At 48.1% G+C, this 18,821-nt stretch overlaps 1 protein-coding gene across 4 annotated transcripts in view; it reads left to right on the top strand.

Moving 5' to 3' along the window:
• Nucleotides 1-18,821, top strand: part of TMEM45B (transmembrane protein 45B) — a 165,414-nt gene that overhangs the window by 124,125 nt on the left and 22,468 nt on the right. For all 4 annotated transcript variants that reach the window (XM_073570083.1, XM_073570080.1, XM_073570079.1 and 1 more), the window contains exon 2: nucleotides 679-870. In XM_073570083.1, the coding sequence (XP_073426184.1) occupies nucleotides 687-870 (184 nt within the window). In that variant the 5' untranslated portion in view covers nucleotides 679-686. The remainder of the gene's footprint in view (nucleotides 1-678; nucleotides 871-18,821) is intronic.

The following is an 18,821-nucleotide window of genomic DNA, read 5'->3' as shown; positions in this document are numbered from 1 at the left end:
AGATACCAATGCCATCAAGAAACTGCTGCCATCTGGACCATATGCACTTGCAATACATTACTGTAATTCTCATAGTATGTTCTTATGGTCATATTGAAAGATTATCTCTCTGTATCCTCTCACGTTGCATCCCAGGAAGGGTGACAAATCGTCTTTGTCCTCTACACCTGATGGTACTGACTTATTTTGCTTCTCTCTGTGACTTTTTTATGTCTCTGATCCTTACATGGAGTCTTTGCTTTTGTTATACCAGCAAATTTTATTAGCTTTGTGTTGGTAATTCTGATAAGAGCCGCTGGTAGAGATCTACTTTGGTTGTAATCTTTAAGCTGAGCACCAGATATTGGTCAAAAAGAAAATTTATCATGAAAACTCCATATGATATCCGTATATGTCATTTTAAATGATGGAACAGTAGTGCCGGTGACTTCTTCTTTGTTGCACTGTGTGACGAGTGGCTCTCTTTTGCTCTTGGATGAAGGATAACATCCTCTTGGGCTTCCAAATAAATCTATGTGGTGACATAATAATGTATCGCTAAGCTTCGCTCCCCCTTCACAATATCGAGGCTTTTGTGCTGCCTGTTCCTGGTGTCCCAGAGCCGCTCCTGTTACCGGGGACGACTGATCACATCCACTGCTCTTATCACTTTACTGATAACATTTCTATTCCTTTCAGGGAAATCAATGGCGAATTTCAAAGGTCACGCGCTGCCGGGCAGCTTCTTCCTGGTATTCGGCCTCTGGTGGTCGCTAAAGTATCCGCTCAAATATCTCAACAGCAGAAACAAGGGAAAATGCCGCAACCACAAGTGCTACCAACGCCTGGAGCTCATCGAGGGGATAATGAAGGCCGTATTCACTCTCATAGGTGAGGGCCTAACCTGATCCCTGGGGCTCATGGTGGAGATTACAACATGTCTGGGTTCAACCCTGCGGATAATGAGGGATGTAGTGAAATGCACTATGATATAATAGACAGAAGCCACTTCCCCATATACCTGTGGGGGAATATCAAAACTTCCCCATATAACCAGGGGGGGGGGGGTCCAGGGAACACTGTACTTCTGAGTCCCTGCAATCAGCTAATCTTGGGGGGGTTGGGGATCCTGACATTAATTTGGTGACCTGATTTCAGCCCGGGGTCTGCTCCACTGTCCGTCTGCACTAGTTGTATAGCTGTTTTAACATCAGGAGCCATTATATCAGCAGTTTGTAATAAGTGTGTCAGGGAACCGCTGGGGGATCATTCGGTTATCCCACCGCTGCCACCAATATGTCAGGGAACAACTAAGGCCTGTTTCACACATCAGTTTTTTCCCATCAGTCAAGATCCGCCAATTTTTTTTAAAAAACGGGTCCGCCAAAAAAGGGCGGTCCGTTATTTTCACTCCGGGAAGCATTTTAACTCTTAACTACTGCCCGCCCGAGAGCCGCTAAAATCTCTCTCTCGCGATAATCGTGATCGCGCATCAACTCCCGCGATGATCGGGTGGGATCGCGCACCAACTCCCGCGATGATCGGGCAGGATCGCGCTCCAACTCCCGCGATGCTCCGGCGGGATCGCGCTCCAACTCACACGCGATCGCGCTCCATATCCCGGCCGCGATCTACATCCAAATCGCGATCACCAGATCATGCCGGCGAGTTCCCCGCTCTACTCGCGGCCCCGCTACATCGCCAGTAATAATTTTTTACAGGACCGCGGTTCCTTTAACTCTCCTAGATCGGCAGATCCTGTCACACCAATGGTCCAGTGGCTCCCGTTGGTGTTTCGACGGTCACAGATCCGTTCTCCTTTTTGGCGGCTGGCAACTGACTGCAGAAACGTAAGTGTGAAACAGGCCTAAGACATCCCCCCACATATCTCCCCTCTGTTATCAGATGATCACAAACTAATACTCTACTTCCTTCAGTCAAGATATCATAATTACACAATTGCTGACTAGTGATGGACGAGGCAGTGGCTGCTTTCACTACTGGGATGGATATTGGGCAACTCGCAGTGAGAGTATAGTATATACACCTCCGATTCCAATTCATAGAATATATATGCACAGTGGGTACAAAAAGTATTCAGGCCCCTTTAACTTTTTCACTCTTAGTTTCACTGCAACCATTTGGTAAATTAAAAAAAAAGTTATGTTATTTTTTTTTATCATTAATGTACACTCTGCACCCCATCTTGACTGAAAAATAACCCAGAAATGTAGACATTTTTGCAAATTTATTAAAAAAGAAAAACTGAAATATCACATGGTCATAAGTATTCAGACCTTTTGCTCTGACACTCATATTATTTTTTTTAATTCATTTATTAAACTATAAACAGGTGTACAGCATACATACTGGTATATAATGTTGAGCATAATATAAAATATACATATGTTTCACACGACATTAAAATGTAAAGTAAAATGTAAATACCAGTTGCATGCAAATAAACCAAAACATAATGTCAATTAAATCACAATGGCCTTGTGTTACTATTCCAGTGATGAGATCTACCTAACTTCTAAACCGTATCTACATCTACAAGAACAAAAACTATTCCGCAGCCTACTTCCACACAATTAGCTGATTATTATGTGACATCTTCACTCTACAAGGTGAGGTGAGAGGAATTCCACCTCTCCCATATCTTTTCGAATTTACCTGGGCACCCTCTGTTTTGATATAACGTGCGTTCATATGGAATAATCGAGTTCACCAAACTGATCCAGGACCCAAGAGAGGGAGATGAACTTCCCATCCACCGCAATGCCAATACCTTTCGTGCCATAAACAGTGTCTCCCTTAGGAAAATCCCCACATATTGACCCCATGTCTCCTCATCCCATTCTCCAAATAGACAGACCAGTGGCTCAAGGGGAACAGGAATTTGTACCAGAGATGTCAATAATGATGTCACCTCCCTCCAATATTGTACAACAATAGGACAACACCAAATCATATGGATAAAGTCTGCATCTATTGAATGACATCTCAAACACTCCGATGATTGGTATCGGCCCATCTTAAAGAGTCGAGTTGGAGTCAAGTATGATTGATTTATAATATATAATTGTATCTTCCTGTTATTGACAGACGGAGATACCTTGATTGATGACTCTAGAATTTCTTCCCATTCCTCTCCTCGTGTATCTGGGATGAGCCTCTCCCACTTCCTTCTAACGGAGTCTATGGTGGATCCTGTCCCTTCTGACAACATATATTTATATAAAGAAGAGATGAGACACTGGGGGCCCTGTGATTTAAGGATCCCTATCAAGGGTAGAGATGAAATAGCGTTATCTATACCTATACTTCTCATGTGCGATTGAAACGCTGACCTTAGCTGTAAATAACGAAAGAACTGAGACCTCGGGACACTGCGATTAACTTGTAATTGTTCAAAAGAGATCAAAGTTCCATGATTATATAGATCACCTATCGTAGAGACACTATACTGAGTCCAAAACTCGGCAGATGGATGTTCAAGTAACGCCGGAATGTAACCATTACTCCATAGGGACATTTCATCTACAATATCCTCAAATCCAACCACCCTTTTAATCTGTTTCCATATTGATCGTGCCAGACGAAGCAGGGGCAACAGTCGCGAGACATTTGTTTTCCTCATTTCCAAAAATCCCAACTGGCAACTAGTTTGTGCGGCATGAAGTAGATGGTTTTCAGAATTAGGGAGGTGACTGCCGGGCATCCATGTACTTATGGCTTTGGCCTGCCCAGACAAATAGTACAAGAAAGAAATCGGGCAACGCCGCCCCCCCCTCCCCCTTTGGGTCTCTGCAAAGTGGTTAGTTTAAGTTTGGGCCTAGTTTTACCCCATATAAAAGATGTGATCTGGGAATTGAAATTAGCGAAAAAGGATCTGGGTACCACTACAGCACTATGTTGGAGAAAGTAGCTTGGGGAGTAATATCATTTTAATTAAATTAATACGTCCGGCCACAGAGAGTGGAAGTTTACCCCAGATCGCAAATTTGACTTTAACAATCTCCTGCAGCAGATATATATTAAGTTGCAAATCAAATTTACTGTCTTGAGAAATATGGACACCCAGGTACTTAAAACTGGTTACAATGGGTAGCAGGGAGAGAGTCTCAAGCCGTGGCATTGGAGCATGGGAAAGAGGCATCAAAGCAGATTTCTCCCAATTTATATATAGGCCAGAATATTTACCGAATTTGTTTTTAATAGTGATTACTCTTGTTAGGGTTTCCCCCGCTTTGTCCATAAATATCACCATATCGTCAGCATATAGGCCTATGGTGTCTGTCCGACCCTCTATCTCTATACCAGCAATATTAGGGGAAGATCTTATACGAACAGCCAGTGCCTCAATAGCAAGAGCAAGAAGGGCCGGGGAAAGGGGACACACCTGACGAGTTCCCCCTATGTAATGAAAAAGGCTCAGATATAGAATTATTTACGATGACCCTGGCCTTAGGCTTCATGTATAAAATACTGACCCATTTTGGGAATCTATCACCGAATCCATACCTCTGCAAACATGCACGGAGAAAAGGCCACTCGAGAGTCAAAGGCCTTGGCCGCATCCAGCGATGCCAATGCCCATTCATAATCCGGCACCAGGGAGCTACAGTCATATGTAAAAGTTTGGGCACCCCTATTAATGTTAACCTTTTTTCTTTATAACAATTTTGGTTTTTGCAACAGGTATTTCAGTTTCATATGTCTAATAACTGATGGACTCAGTTATATTTCTGGATTCAAATGAGGTTTATTATACTAACAGAAAATGTGCAATCTGCATTTAAACAAAATTTGACCGGTGCAAAAGTATGGGCACCCTTATCATTTTCTTGATTTGAACACTCCTAACTACTTTTTACTGACTTCCTGAAGCACTAAATTGGTTTTGTAACCTCATTGAGCTTTGAACTTCATAGCCAGGTGTATCAAATCATGAGAAAAGGTATTTAAGGTGGCCACTTGCAAGTAGTTCTCCTATTTGATTCTCCTATGAAGAGTGGCATCATGGGCTCCTCAAAACAACTCTCAAATGTTCTGAAAACAAAGATTATTCAACATAGCTTTTCAGGGGAAGAATGCAAAAAGTTGTCTCAGAGATTTAACATGTCAGTTTCCACTGTGAGGAACATAGTAAGGAAATGGAAGAACACAGGTACAGTTCTTGTTAAGCCCAGAAGTGGCAGGCCAAGAAAAATATCAGAAAGGCAGAGAAGAAGAATGGTGAGAACAGTCAAGGACAATCCACAGACCACCTCCAAAGACCTGCAGCATCATCTTGCTGCAGATGGTGTCACTGTGCATCGGTCAACAATACAGCGCATGCATAACGCCTTTTTGTATGACCAAACAACTCAATCTTTGTTTCATCAGTCCACAGGACCTTCTTCCAAAATGTAACTGGCTTGTCCAAATGTGCTTTTGCATACCTCAGGCGACTCTGTTTGTGGCGTGCTTGCAGAAACGGCTTCTTTCGCATCACTCTCCCATACAGCTTCTCCTTGTGCAAAGTGCGCTGTATTGTTGACCGATGCACAGTGACACCATCTGCAGCAAGATGATGCTGCAGGTCTTTGGAGGTGGTCTGTGGATTGTCCTTGACTGTTCTCACCATTCTTCTTCTCTGCCTTTCTGATATTTTTCTTGGCCTGCCACTTCTGGGCTTAACAAGAACTGTACCTGTGTTCTTCTATTTCCTTACTATATTCCTCACAGTGGAAACTGACAGGTTAAATCTCTGAGACAACTTTTTGTATCCTTCCCCCTGAAAAGCTATGCTGAATAATCTTGGTTTTCAGATCATTTGAGAGTTGTTTTGAGGAGCCCATGATGCCACTCTTCATAGGAGAATCAAATAGGAGAACTACTTGCAAGTGGCCACTTTAAATACCTTTTCTCATGATTTGATACACCTGGTTATGAAGTTCAAAACTCAATGAGGTTACAAAACCAATTAGTGCTTCAGAAAGTCAGTAAAAAGTAGTTAGGAGTGTTCAAATCAAGAAAATGATAAGGGTGCCCATACTTTTGCATCGGTCAAATTTTGTTTAAATGCAGATTGCACATTTTCTGTTAGTACAATAAACCTCATTTGAATCCAGAAATATAACTGAGTCCATCAGTTATTAGATATATGAAACTGAAATACCTGTTGCAAAAACCAAAATTGTTATAAAGAAAAAAGGTTAACATTAATAGGGGTGCCCAAACTTTTACATATGACTGTATATTGGACCACTGACTGGACTCGTCTAATATTGATGGAGGTACTCTTACCAGGCATAAAGCCGGTTTGGTCAGAGTGTATGAGATCTAATATGACTGAGTTCAACCTTTTGGCCAAGATTTTTGTAAAAATCTTATAATCCACATTTACCAATGATATTGGCCGATAAGATCCACAATCTAAAGGGTCCTTCCCCTCCTTTTTAAGAGCTATTATATTAGCCTCATAGAAGGATTCTGGCATGCATCCCCCCTCCCAAATCCCATGAAACACCTTCAACAAAAGAGGCGCCAGTATCTCCTGGTATTTCCTATACAGTTCGACAGGGAATCCATCCGGCCCGGGTCCTTCCCAGAGGCCATATCCCTTATGGCATCCTCCACCTCTTCCAGGGTAAATTCAGCATCCATGAAGGCCCGCTGGGAAGGACTCAGCGTGGGAAACTGACAGATAATTTAGACACCCCGGGCCATCTACATCAGTCTTAGAGTTATACAATGAACTATAATAATCAGAAAAACATTTCAGTATTTCCTCAGTTGAAGAATCCAGAGTACCATCCGAGTTGCGAACCTGTAGAATTGTGTTAGTTGAATTATGCTGTCGCACCAAATAAGCCAAAAATTTACTAGCCTGATTCCCCATCTCAAAATAAGATTGTCTGGTAAAAAATAGTTTACGTTTAGTTTTAGTGTCAATATATTGAGTATGTAACCTTTGAGCAGTCAACCACTCCACCCTATTACTATTGGTTTGATCAGATATATAGGCTGCCTCCGAATCTTTCAGACATCGCTCCATCTCGCCATCCTCCTCCGATGTCATTAGTTTAATATAAGAGATCGTAGAGGATAAACAGCCCCTCAGATAGGCTTTAAGAGCGTCCCAAAATAAATTAACATTTCCTTGGTTCAGGGTGGGACGAGACGATGCAACGTAACTGATCTATCGTTCTATCAGGCGATTTTATCAACTTCAGCCAAAAAGGGTTCAATTTCCATGTTATCCTATTGGTCGATGGGCTGTATTTAAGTTTAACAACGACCGGACTATAGTCTGAAATCCCCCTACTACCATGTTCAATATCATCTACCCATGTCGCCAGGCTGCTGGATCCAAAAATGTAGTCTATGCGAGACAGAGAGCGTTTAGTGGAGGAATGGCAAGTGTACTCCCTCGTCTCAGGATGGTGTATTCTCCATAGATCCAGCCATCCGCTTCCCGCCATAAATTGTGACAGCTGGGATGCAACCGGGGGGTTGTCCCACTCTGTACTCCATCGCCTAGTCTCAACTTATCCAGACAGGGTCGGACTGGGGTGTCTAGGGCCCACCAAGGGAATTAATTTTAGGGGCCCACCTACAGTAATGTACAACTCAACATTTAGGCTTTGAGACCGCAGAATTACACCATGGGTTCTTTTGCCGTATATCCCACGCCAAATCTGCATCATTTCAGCATCCTAATTCTACTAAAAGCTGCACCGTTGTTCATATGCTGCAGATCTTTCCGCACTACGATTCATTTAATCCTTTAGGGCCGCAGGCCTGTTTTCACCTTAATGCCCAGGCCATTTTTTGCAAATCTGACCTGTGTTACTTTGAAGTTAAAAAGTGACCCCATTTTGGAATCTACACCCCCAAGGATTGACGTAGGGGGTATAGTGATCACTTTGTCCCAACAAGAGTTCCATGGTAGATGCTACACAGCCCAGCCAATCGAAGCGTTCGTATCTGCAGGGGGGGGCTAAAATTCGCCCGGACCTGCCAGGCAGTGTTGCTGCCTGCCGGTCTTAGCGGCGAAAGCCTCCCGGTACCCGTGCGATTAGCTGCCCCAATAGGCAGCACAGGTCCCCAATAGGCAGCATTGGTCCCTATAGGCAGCACAGGTTCCCAATAGGCAGCACAACTCCCCAATAGGCAGCACAGGTCCCCAAAAGGCAGCACAGGACCCCAATAGGCAGCACAGGTCCCCAATAGGCAGCACAGGTCCCCAATAGGCAGCATTGGTCCCCAATAGGCAGCACTGGTCCCCAATAGGCAGCACAGGTCCCTAATAGGCAGCATTGTTCCAAATAGGCAGCATTGGTCCCCAATAGGCAGCATTGGTCCCAAATAGGGAGCACAGGTCCCCAATAGGGAGCACAGGTCCCCAATAGGCAGCACAGGTCCCCAATAGGCAGCATTGTTCCCTATAGGCAGCACTGGTCCCCAATAGGCAGCACAGGTCCCCAATAGGCATCATTGTTCCCTATAGGCAGCATTGGTCCCCAATAGGCAGCACAGGTCCCCAATAGACAGCACAGGTCCCTAGTAGGCAGCACAGGTCCCCAAAAGGCAGGCACAGGTCCCTAGTAGGCAGCACAGGTCCCCAATACGCAGCACATACAGACAGTAACTCACTGACCCGGCGTTGGCCTGTGTACCAGATACCAGGGAGAACCTGCTGAATCCCACCCTTGGGCAGGGCCGGCTCCAGGTTTTTGAGTGCCCCGGGCGAAAAAGTCTCAGTTGGCCCCCCTTATCACATACCACGACTCATGCCATGTGACATCCGTGGTGACGGCCAAAAACGGACTTGTCTCCATGTGGATCACACGGACACGCATGTGATCCACACGGACACTCGCTCTGTGGCAAAACACGTTCATGTGATGGAGGCTACTGATTAGTAGTGTACGCATGAAAGAAAGAAGAGAGGGGAAATAAAGAACAGAGAAAGAAAGAGAATGGAAGGAAGAACAGAGAAAGATACAGAGAGAGAAAGAACATAGAAAGAACGAACAAAGAAAGAAAGAAAGAAAGAAAAAGAAAAGGAAGAACACAGAGAAAGAAAAGAACAGAGAGAAAGAGAAAGAAAGGGGGTAAAGAAAGAAAGAACAGATAGAGAAAGAAAGAGGGGAAAGAAAGAACAGAGAGAAAGAAGAAAGAAAAAGAACAAAGAGAAAGAAAGAGGGGAAAGAAAGAACAGAGAGAAAGAAGAAAGAAAGAAAAAGAACAAAGAGAAAGAAAGAGTGGACAGAAAAAAAGAACAGAGAGAGAAAGAAAGAAAGAGAACGGAGAGAGAAAAAGAGTTGACAGAAAAAAAGAACAGGTAGAGAGAAAAAGAAAGAGGGGAAAGAACAGAGAGGAAGAGGGGAAAGAAAGAACAGAGAAAGAGAAAGAAAGAACAGAGACAGAAAGAAAGAAAGAAAGAAAGAGAACAGAGAGCGAAAGAACAGAGAGAGAGAAAAAAAAGATTAGAGAGAAAGAACAGAGAGAGAAAAATTCTATAAAGATACTATAGCAGCCCGGCTCCCATTGTAGTGCCTACCTGAGCCTCCTGGTGCAGGACATATCATGATCCTCTCACATGGCCGACATCCCCGATTCCAAGGCAATCTCGCTGTCCGCTGTCAGAGGAGGACACGGTGATGGATCTGAAGCATTTCCTGAAGTGCCTCCATGGTTCCGTCACAATCTCCTACTGAAATGACCTAATTTCTGGTCAGCTTCCAGCACGTCACTTCCGGCAGAACGTTACATGCAAGTTTTAAATTGCTCCTTGGGGGTCCGCTGTGTACTCCAGTATGCTCCTGGCTGGGGCAGTCTCTCTCTCAAAATCGGGACTGTCTCGCTGGATCCGGGACAGTTGGGACTCGGGAGGTATAAATGCTCCCCACCATACACGCACGGCTCCGCTTTGTATGCCTCGTACACACACGGCTCGGCTCCGTACACCTTGTACACACGCAGCTTCACTCCTTACACCCCCGGCCCCCGGCTCTGCTCCGCTCCATAAACACACGGCTCAGCTCCGTACACACACGGCTCCGTTCCGTACATCTCGTACACACACGGCTCTGCTCCATACACCTCGTACACACGGCTTCGCTCCGTACACCTCGTACACACACGGCTCTACTCCATACACCTCGTACACACACGGCTTCGCTCCGTACACCTCGTACACACACGGCTCTGCTCCGTACACCTCGTACACACACACGGCTCTGCTCCGTACAACTTGTAAACCCCTCGTGACCCCACCCAAGAACACACACGGCTCTGCTACATCCACCTTGTTAAACCCCTCCCTGACCCCACACAAGTACACACGGCTCTGCTACATCCACCTTGTAAAACCCCTCCCTTACCCCACACAAGTACACACACGGCTCTGCTACATCCACCTTGTAAACCCCTCCTGACCCCACACAAGTACACACGGCTCTGCTACATCCACCTTGTAAAACCCCTCCCTGACCCCACACAAGTACACACACGGCTCTGCTACATCTACCTTGTACAACCCCTCCTGACCCCACACAAGTACACACACGGCTCTGCTACATCCACCTTGTAAAACTCCTCCCTGACCCCACACAAGTACACACACGGCTCTGCTACATCCACCTTGTTAAACCCCTCCCTGACCCCACACAAGTACACACATGGCTCTGCTACATCCACCTTGTTAAACCCCTCCCTGACACCACACACGTACACACACGGCTCTGCTACATCCACCTTGTTAAACCCCTCCCTGACCCCACACAAGTACACACACGGCTCTGCTACATCCACCTTGTAAACCCCTCCTGACCCCACACAAGTACACACACGGCTCTGCTACATCCACCTTGTTAAACCCCTCCCTGACCCCACACAAGTACACACACGGCTCTGCTACATCCACCTTGTAAAACCCCTCCCCGACCCCACACAAGTACACACACGGCACTGCTACATCCACCTTGTAAACCCCTCCTGACCCCACACAAGTACACACACGGCTCTGCTACATCCACCTTGTTAAACCCCTCCCTGACCCCACACAAGTACACACACGGCTCTGCTACATCCACCTTGTAAACCCCTCCTGACCCCACACAAGTACACACACGGCTCTGCTACATCCACCTTGTTAAACCCCTCCCTGACCCCACACAAGCACACACACGGCTCTGGTACATCCACCTTGTTAAACCCCTCCCTGACCCCACACAAGTACACACACGGCTCTGCTACATCCACCTTGTAAACCCCTCCTGACCCCACACAAGTACACACACGGCTCTGCTACATCCACCTTGTTAAACCCCTCCCTGACCCCACACAAGTACACACACGGCTCTGCTACATCCACCTTGTAAACCCCTCCTGACCCCACACAAGTACACACACGGCACTGCTACATCCACCTCGTTAAACCCCTCCCTGACCCCACACAAGTACACACACGGCACTGCTACATCCACCTTGTAAACCCCTCCTGACCCCACACAAGTACACACACGGCTCTGCTACATCCACCTTGTTAAACCCCTCCCTGACCCCACACAAGTACACACACGGCTCTGCTACATCCACCTTGTAAACCCCTCCTGACCCCACACAAGTACACACACGGCACTGCTACATCCACCTCGTTAAACCCCTCCCTGACCCCACACAATTGCACACACGGCTCTGCTACATCCACCTTGTAAACCCCTCCTGACCCCACACAAGTACACACACGGCTCTGCTACATCCACCTTGTTAAACCCCTCCCTGACCCCACACAAGTACACACGGCTCTGCTACATCCACCTTGTAAACCCCTCCTGACCCCACACAAGTACACACACGGCACTGCTACATCCACCTCGTTAAACCCCTCCTGACCCCACACAAGTACACACACGGCACTGCTACATCCACCTTGTAAACCCCTCCCTGACCCCACACAATTGCACACACGGCTCTGCTACATCCACCTTGTAAACCCCTCCTGACCCCACACAAGTACACACAGGCACTGCTACATCCACCTCGTTAAACCCCTCCCTGACCCCACTGTCCCACAAATAAACGTTACCTCATCCATCCAGACCAGCACCATAATGAAAAGCGGCCAGCAGAGCAGAGTCCTGCAGCCACCCTGGTCATGTGACCCGACTCCTCCCCTCCTGTGACCTCATCACAGGTCCTGTGCTGGCACCGCACACAAGATTACAGCCGCAGGAAGCAATGATCAATGCTGGCTGTAAGGGGCTGCGTCACTGCGTGGGTCTCTCGCGGAGGGCGCAGGATGGGGTCAGTACATGGGGGCGGCGGCCGGCGGGTATCCCAGACAGCGTGAGTGGGCCCTCCCATCTCGCCAGGGCCCCGGCACTTGCCTGGGTGCTGACGCCGGCCCTGCCCTTGGGTACGAGCGACCAGTGAGTGACAGTGACATTCGGGGGCGGGGCCCACCGAGGGATCCAACGGTACCTCGGTGGGCCAGTCCGAGCCTGTATCCAGATGATTATTCATTACCAAATTAAAATCTCCTATACAAATGACATGAGCCTCTGGGTAATTCAAGGCAAAACTCAATGCCTTCTGGATAATGGACATATTCGCTGCGGGAGGGTTGTAAATACACAATAACATATTTCTGAGAGTTAATTAGCGCATGTACAAACACAAACCATCCTTCAGGATCTTTCCGGGCCTCCCTGGTCTCCCACCGAACATCCCTATGTATCAACAGCGAGACTCCCCTCGAATAGCTGGTGTGAAAAGCATGTATAGACCACTGTACCCATGGTTTTTGCACCCAACGAACCGTATCCCTGGTCAGGTGCGTCTCAACCAAAGCCACAATATGAAGGCGATATTGTCTAATTTGTGAGAACACCTTAATTTTCTTTCGGGGGTTTTTTATGCCCCTTACATTCCAGGTCATACAGATCAACTCAGAACCCATTCCCGCCCATCTGGATATATTGCACAGTGGTACCCGAACAGAATGCAGAGATATCACCTAGAGCAGGGGTCCCCAACCGCCGGTCCGCGGCCCAGCACCGGGCCGCTGCAGTGCCCTTGCCGGTCCGCGGACACAAGGGGAGCCAGGGGCGGTCAGTGGCGTAGCGGGGGCTGGGGCGGCGTGTGTAGCGGCGGCCAGGGAGCGATCAAGCAGCTCCGCTGCCTGCAAGAGGGAATAGCAGGAGCGGAGCTGCAAGGACCCGTCCAGCTTCCTGCCCGCGCTTCCTGTCTCTGACTGACACAGAGAGGAGCGCGGCCGCTGCTGTGTGAGAGCAAGGAAGCGCGGGCGGCGGGCAGGTGAGAGGAGAGAGGTGGTGTGTGTGTGTGTGTCTGTGTGTGTGTGTGTATAATGTGTGTGTACATGTGTATGTGTGTGTGTGTGTGTGTGTGTAGCCTGGCCCTGGAGGAGATGGGGACATGAGGAGAAGGCCATGAGGGGAGTGATGGGGTGAAGGCAATGATGGGGAGAGGGGAGTGATGGGGTGAAGGCAATGATGGGGAGAGGGGAGTGATGGGGAGAGGGGAGTGATGGGGTGAAGGCAATGATGGGGTGAAGGCAATGATGGGGAGAAGGGAGTGATGGTGTGAAGGCAATGATGGGGAGAGGGGAGTGATGGGGTGAAGGCAATGATGGGGAGAAGGGAGTGATGGGGTGAAGGCAATGATGGGGAGAGGGGAATGATGGGGTGAAGGCAATGATGGAGAGATGGCAGTGATGGGGTGAAGGCAATGATGGGGAGAGGGGAATGATGGCGTGAAGGCAATGATGGAGAGATGGCAGTGATGGGGTGAAGGCAATGATGGGGAGAAGGGAGTGATGGGGTGAAGGCAATGATGGGGAGAGGGGAGTGATGGGGTGAAGGCAATGATGGAGAGACAGCAGTGATGGGGTGAAGGCAATGATGGGGAGACAGCAGTGATGGGGTGAAGGCAATGATGGAGAGATGGCAGTGATGGGGTGAAGGCAATGATGGGGAGAGGGGAATGATGGGGTGAAGGCAATGATGGAGAGATGGCAGTGATGGGGTGAAGGCAATGATGGGGAGAGGGGAATGATGGCGTGAAGGCAATGATGGAGAGATGGCAGTGATGGGGTGAAGGCAATGATGGGGAGAAGGGAGTGATGGGGTGAAGGCAATGATGGGGAGAGGGGAGTGATGGGGTGAAGGCAATGATGGAGAGACAGCAGTGATGGGGTGAAGGCAATGATGGGGAGACAGCAGTGATGGGGTGAAGGCAATGATGGAGAGATGGCAGTGATGGGGTGAAGGCAATGATGGGGAGAGGGGAATGATGGGGTGAAGGCAATGATGGAGAGATGGCAGTGATGGGGTGAAGGCAATGATGGGGAGAGGGGAATGATGGGGTGAAGGCAATGATGGAGAGATGGCAGTGATGGGGTGAAGGCAATGATGGGGAGAAGGGAGTGATGGGGTGAAGGCAATGATGGGGAGAGGGGAGTGATGGGGTGAAGGCAATGATGGGGAGAAGGGAGTGATGGGGTGAAGGCAATGATGGAGAGAGGGGAGTGATGGGGTGAAGGCAATGATGGGGAGACAGCAGTGATGGGGTGAAGGTAATGATGGGGAGAAGGGAGTGATGGGGTGAAGGCAATGATGGGGAGAAGGGGGTGATGGAGCACTTATTCAAAACCTATGGTGAGTTGAGTCACATTATAAATGTTATTTAATTATAAGTATGCACTGCTACATTCCAACGTGTCCATAGCCCCGCCCCCTTATGACCAAAGCCCCGCCCCTGCCACACCTCCATCCCCGCCCTGCCGGGCCATGGAAGAATGGTCTTGCTTGAAACCGGTCCCCGGTGCAAAAAAGGTTGGGGACCACTGACCTAGAGAACAAAGTTGGCATCGGCTGCGGCATTTACCTAAATAACTATAAAAACTAAAACCTTGGAAAAAGAAAAAACAGAACAAGAACTTAGTGATATAGGAACACAGTCTCACGCCCCCATCAAAAAATATGGAAGGGGATACATCACTGAACACAGCGTCCGGTATTGTTGGTAACTGGATACTCGCCGAAAAAGCTCCAATTAGACCTGTAACTGAAAGGATCCAAATTAACAGCCTTCACATTAGGATTCCTTCGCAGGGGACCCCCTATGGGACCGCAGCCACTCAGCTCCCTCTGCTGGATCCGTGAAAAACACGGAGGTACCTCCGTGAACAACCCGGAGCCGGGCCGGGTATATCATCAAGTACACAATGTTTCTGTCCCTGAGCCGTTTCTAGACCTCGATGAATTGTGCCCGCTGCTTCTGCAGTTCCATGGAAAAGTCCGGGAAGATGGAGATTACAGCATTATTGAACTTGATGGGACTTTTTAGTCGCACAAGACGCAGAATGGTGTCTCTGTCCTTACAATTAAGCAGGCGTGCCAGGAAAGGCCAAGGCGGAGCCCCGGAGGCAGGGGTTTTGTAGGGACCCTATAAACTCTTTTTCAATAGCGAACATTGAAGAGAATTCATCTCCCAGGGAGGTCTTAAGCCAGCCCTCCAGAAACTGCTCAGGATGCTGACCTTCCGAGCGTTCAGGCAGACCAATAATGCGGATATTATTCCTACGCATTCTATTTTCCAAGTCATCCGCCTTTTGCATCCAAGCATTCAAGGAGCCCGCCACCTTCGTTAATTTGGCCTCCATAGGTGTAATGATATCCTCCACCCTGGACACCCTCGTCTCCACCTCCGTAATACGTCCCTTCATGGCTTGCATATCCTGACGAAGTCTTCCCACCTCCATGTACACAACCTCAATTTTCTACGTCAGGGATGTCCTGGTCAGAGAGAGAGACTGCATCAATTGCTCAGACGCCTGTTTAAGGGTCAACTCCTCCTGCTCCGTCTCCTCCTCACCCCCAGAAGGGCAATTTTTGCGTTGAACTTGAGAGGAGGTATTTCTATGGGGTCGTGCACTTTCGGAGGGATCAGGTCTTACAAACTCTTTTAGTTTTTCTGCCGCTCATGGCACCTTAAATCGACTGATCGACTGATCCAGTGAGACAGACAGAAATGTGTGCCCCGGACACTTCCCACCACAGAGGGCAATCACAGCAGGGTTATTAATAGATAGTTATAATTCTAGTTCAGGCTGCAGATAGGAGGCCACATACAATTGTGAGCACTATTCCAGGAGAGTTCCTTGCGGCCAGGGGAGGGAGAGGGAGCCCCACAGAGACAGCAGCAGTGGGGGAGGGTGCTCAGAGCTTCCCTCAGTAATGGCGCAAGCCGGCGCAGTGAGGAGTTAATGGAGGGGGAATAACACGCAGGGCCCAATTTTTCAGGGCACTCACCGCGTGTCCCCTCTATCTGTCTGCCGATATCTTCACTGCCCACGGTGCAGCTGTGTGGACCGGCGCTGCAGCTGTCAGCAGCAGAGCCGAGCGCCCAAGATGGCCGCCGCCTCGTGGAGGAGCAGGATCAGCCGCCCCCTCCAATCTCCCCAGCCGCCCGTCTACAGAAACCACCTAAAGTCCTCTGCGGGGCACCAGGGGTGGTCCCGACGTCCAGGGGGTCCAGATGGCCACAAGTAAGTCGCACAAAAAAGTGTCCAGATTCCAGGATTTCTCAGGATTCTGAGGAGCTCTCCCAGCAGCCTCCTTTCCTGCTCGCTACATAGCCACGCCCCCCTCTAACACTCATATTTAAGTCACATTTTGGCCATTTCCTTGTGCTCCTCCCTGAGATGGTCCTTATCCTTCATTGGAGTGCAGATGTGAGTAATTAAACTGATAGGACTTGATTTGTAAAGGCACACACCTGTCTATATAAGACCTCACAATGCATGTCAGACCAAATGAGAATAATGAGGTCAAAGGAACTGGCCAAGGAGCTCAGAGACAGAATTGTGGCAAGGCACAGATCTGGACAAGGTTACAAAAGAATTTCTGCACTGCTCAAGGTTTCTACGAGCACAGTGGCCTCCATAATCCATAAATGGAAGAAGTTTGAGACCACCAGAAGTCTTCCTAGACCTGGCCGTCCAGCCAAACTGAGCAATTGTGGGAGAAGAGAAGAGCCTTGGTGACAGAGGTAAAGAAGAATGCCAAGATAACTGTGGCTGAGCTCCACACATGCAGTAGGAAGATGGGAGAAAGTTCCACAAAGTCAACTATCACTGCAGCCCTCCACCAGTCAGGCCTTTATGGCAGAGTGGCCCGACGGAAGCCTCTCATTAGTGCAAGACATATGAAAACCCGCATAGAGTTTGCTAAAAAAACGCATGAAGGTCTCCCAGACTATGAGAAGTAAGATTCTCTGGTCTGATGAGACAAAGATAGAACTTTTTGGTGATAATTCTAAGGGTATGTGCACATGGTGCGGATTCTGCTGCGGATCCGAAGCGGTTTTGACCCTGCGGGTCCGCAGCAGATTTAGGTGCATTGTACAGTACCATTGTTTTCAATGGTAAACTGAAAAACGCTGTGCACATGCTGTGGATTTTTCCGCGCAGTTTACAATGCGCAGCATGTCAATTCTTTTGTGCAGAACCGCTGCGGTTTCACACCTCATCCATTATGAGGTGTGAAACCGCAGGGCAGAACCGCAGGCATATCCGCAGATAAACCGCAGTACTGATTTATCTGCGGATTTTTCAACAAAATCCGCACCACCAAAAAGCTACGTGTGCACTTACCCTAAGTGGAGATAAGTGTGGAGAAAACCAGTCACTGCTTATCACCTGCCCAATACAATCCCAACAGTGAAACATGGTGGTGGTGGCAGCATCATGCTATGGGGGTGTTTTTCAGCTGCAGGGACAGGATGACTGGTTACAATTGAAGAAAACATGAATGCAGCCAAGAGATATCCTGGATGAAAACCTCTTCCAGAGTGCTCTGGACCCCAGACTTGGCTGAAAGTTCACTTTCCAGCAATAAAATGACCTTAAACACACAGCTAAAATAACAAAGGAGTGGCTACAGAACAACTCTGTGACGATTCCCTGACCTAAACCCAATTGAGCATCTCTGGAGAGACCTGAAAATGACTGTCCACCTGTCATGATCCCAGTGCAGGTTTTTGAGCTGCACGTCAGGGGTTAATGTCTGGAGCTCAGTGCAGGTTTTGACCTGCGCACCTGGGGTTAATGATTGTGGCCTCTTTTTGGTTCTGGGAAAGCTTCTTAAACCCCTGGGAAGCTCCAATCCCTGTCAGTTATACTTTTGCCTTTGGCCGAGTGTGGTGACCTCTGTGTGCCTGTTCGTTGTTATAGCTTGTTTATATGGTTCTGACCCGGTTCTGTTCCCGTTGTGAGTTTGCCTGTTGATTCTGTACTGCCCTTCCCTCTCTGTGTATGACTCGTTGCCTGTTATCTGACTACTCTCTGCTCACCCCTCTTGTACCTTGCAGCTATCTCTGTGTGTGACTCATTGGCTACGTCCTGACTATCCTCCCTGTCTATGCCCCTTGGTAACTTTGTCTCGCAGTTACCCTGCTAGGAGTTCTCTTGCAGCTCCTAGCTCTCTGGAGTTTAGGCCACGCCCCTAGCAGTCACGTGCTTCAGGTCCTGCTGCTCTGAAGTACGCACCTATTCGGCTGCTGCCCGCTCTACAGGTATATTTGAGCACAGTTCGCTTTACTCAGGACACACGCACTGGCTCAGTGAGCAAGTTCAGTGCACGTTCACCATCCAACCTGACGGAACTGGTATGAAAAACTTGTTGCATCATTCCCAAGAAGACTCATGGCTGTACTAGCTCTCAAAAGGGTGCTTCTACTCAATACTGAGCAAAGGGTCTGAATAGTTATAACCATGTGATATTTCAATTTTTCTTTTTTAATAAATTTGGAAAAATTTCTAC

Source organism: Dendrobates tinctorius, unplaced genomic scaffold (genome assembly GCF_039654945.1).
Source record: "Dendrobates tinctorius isolate UK_male_01 unplaced genomic scaffold, ASM3965494v1 ptg000028l, whole genome shotgun sequence".
Lineage (NCBI taxonomy): Eukaryota > Metazoa > Chordata > Amphibia > Anura > Dendrobatidae > Dendrobates > Dendrobates tinctorius.
Note: the sequence above shows the minus strand (reverse complement) of the source record. Positions and strands in the feature narration are given on the sequence as shown.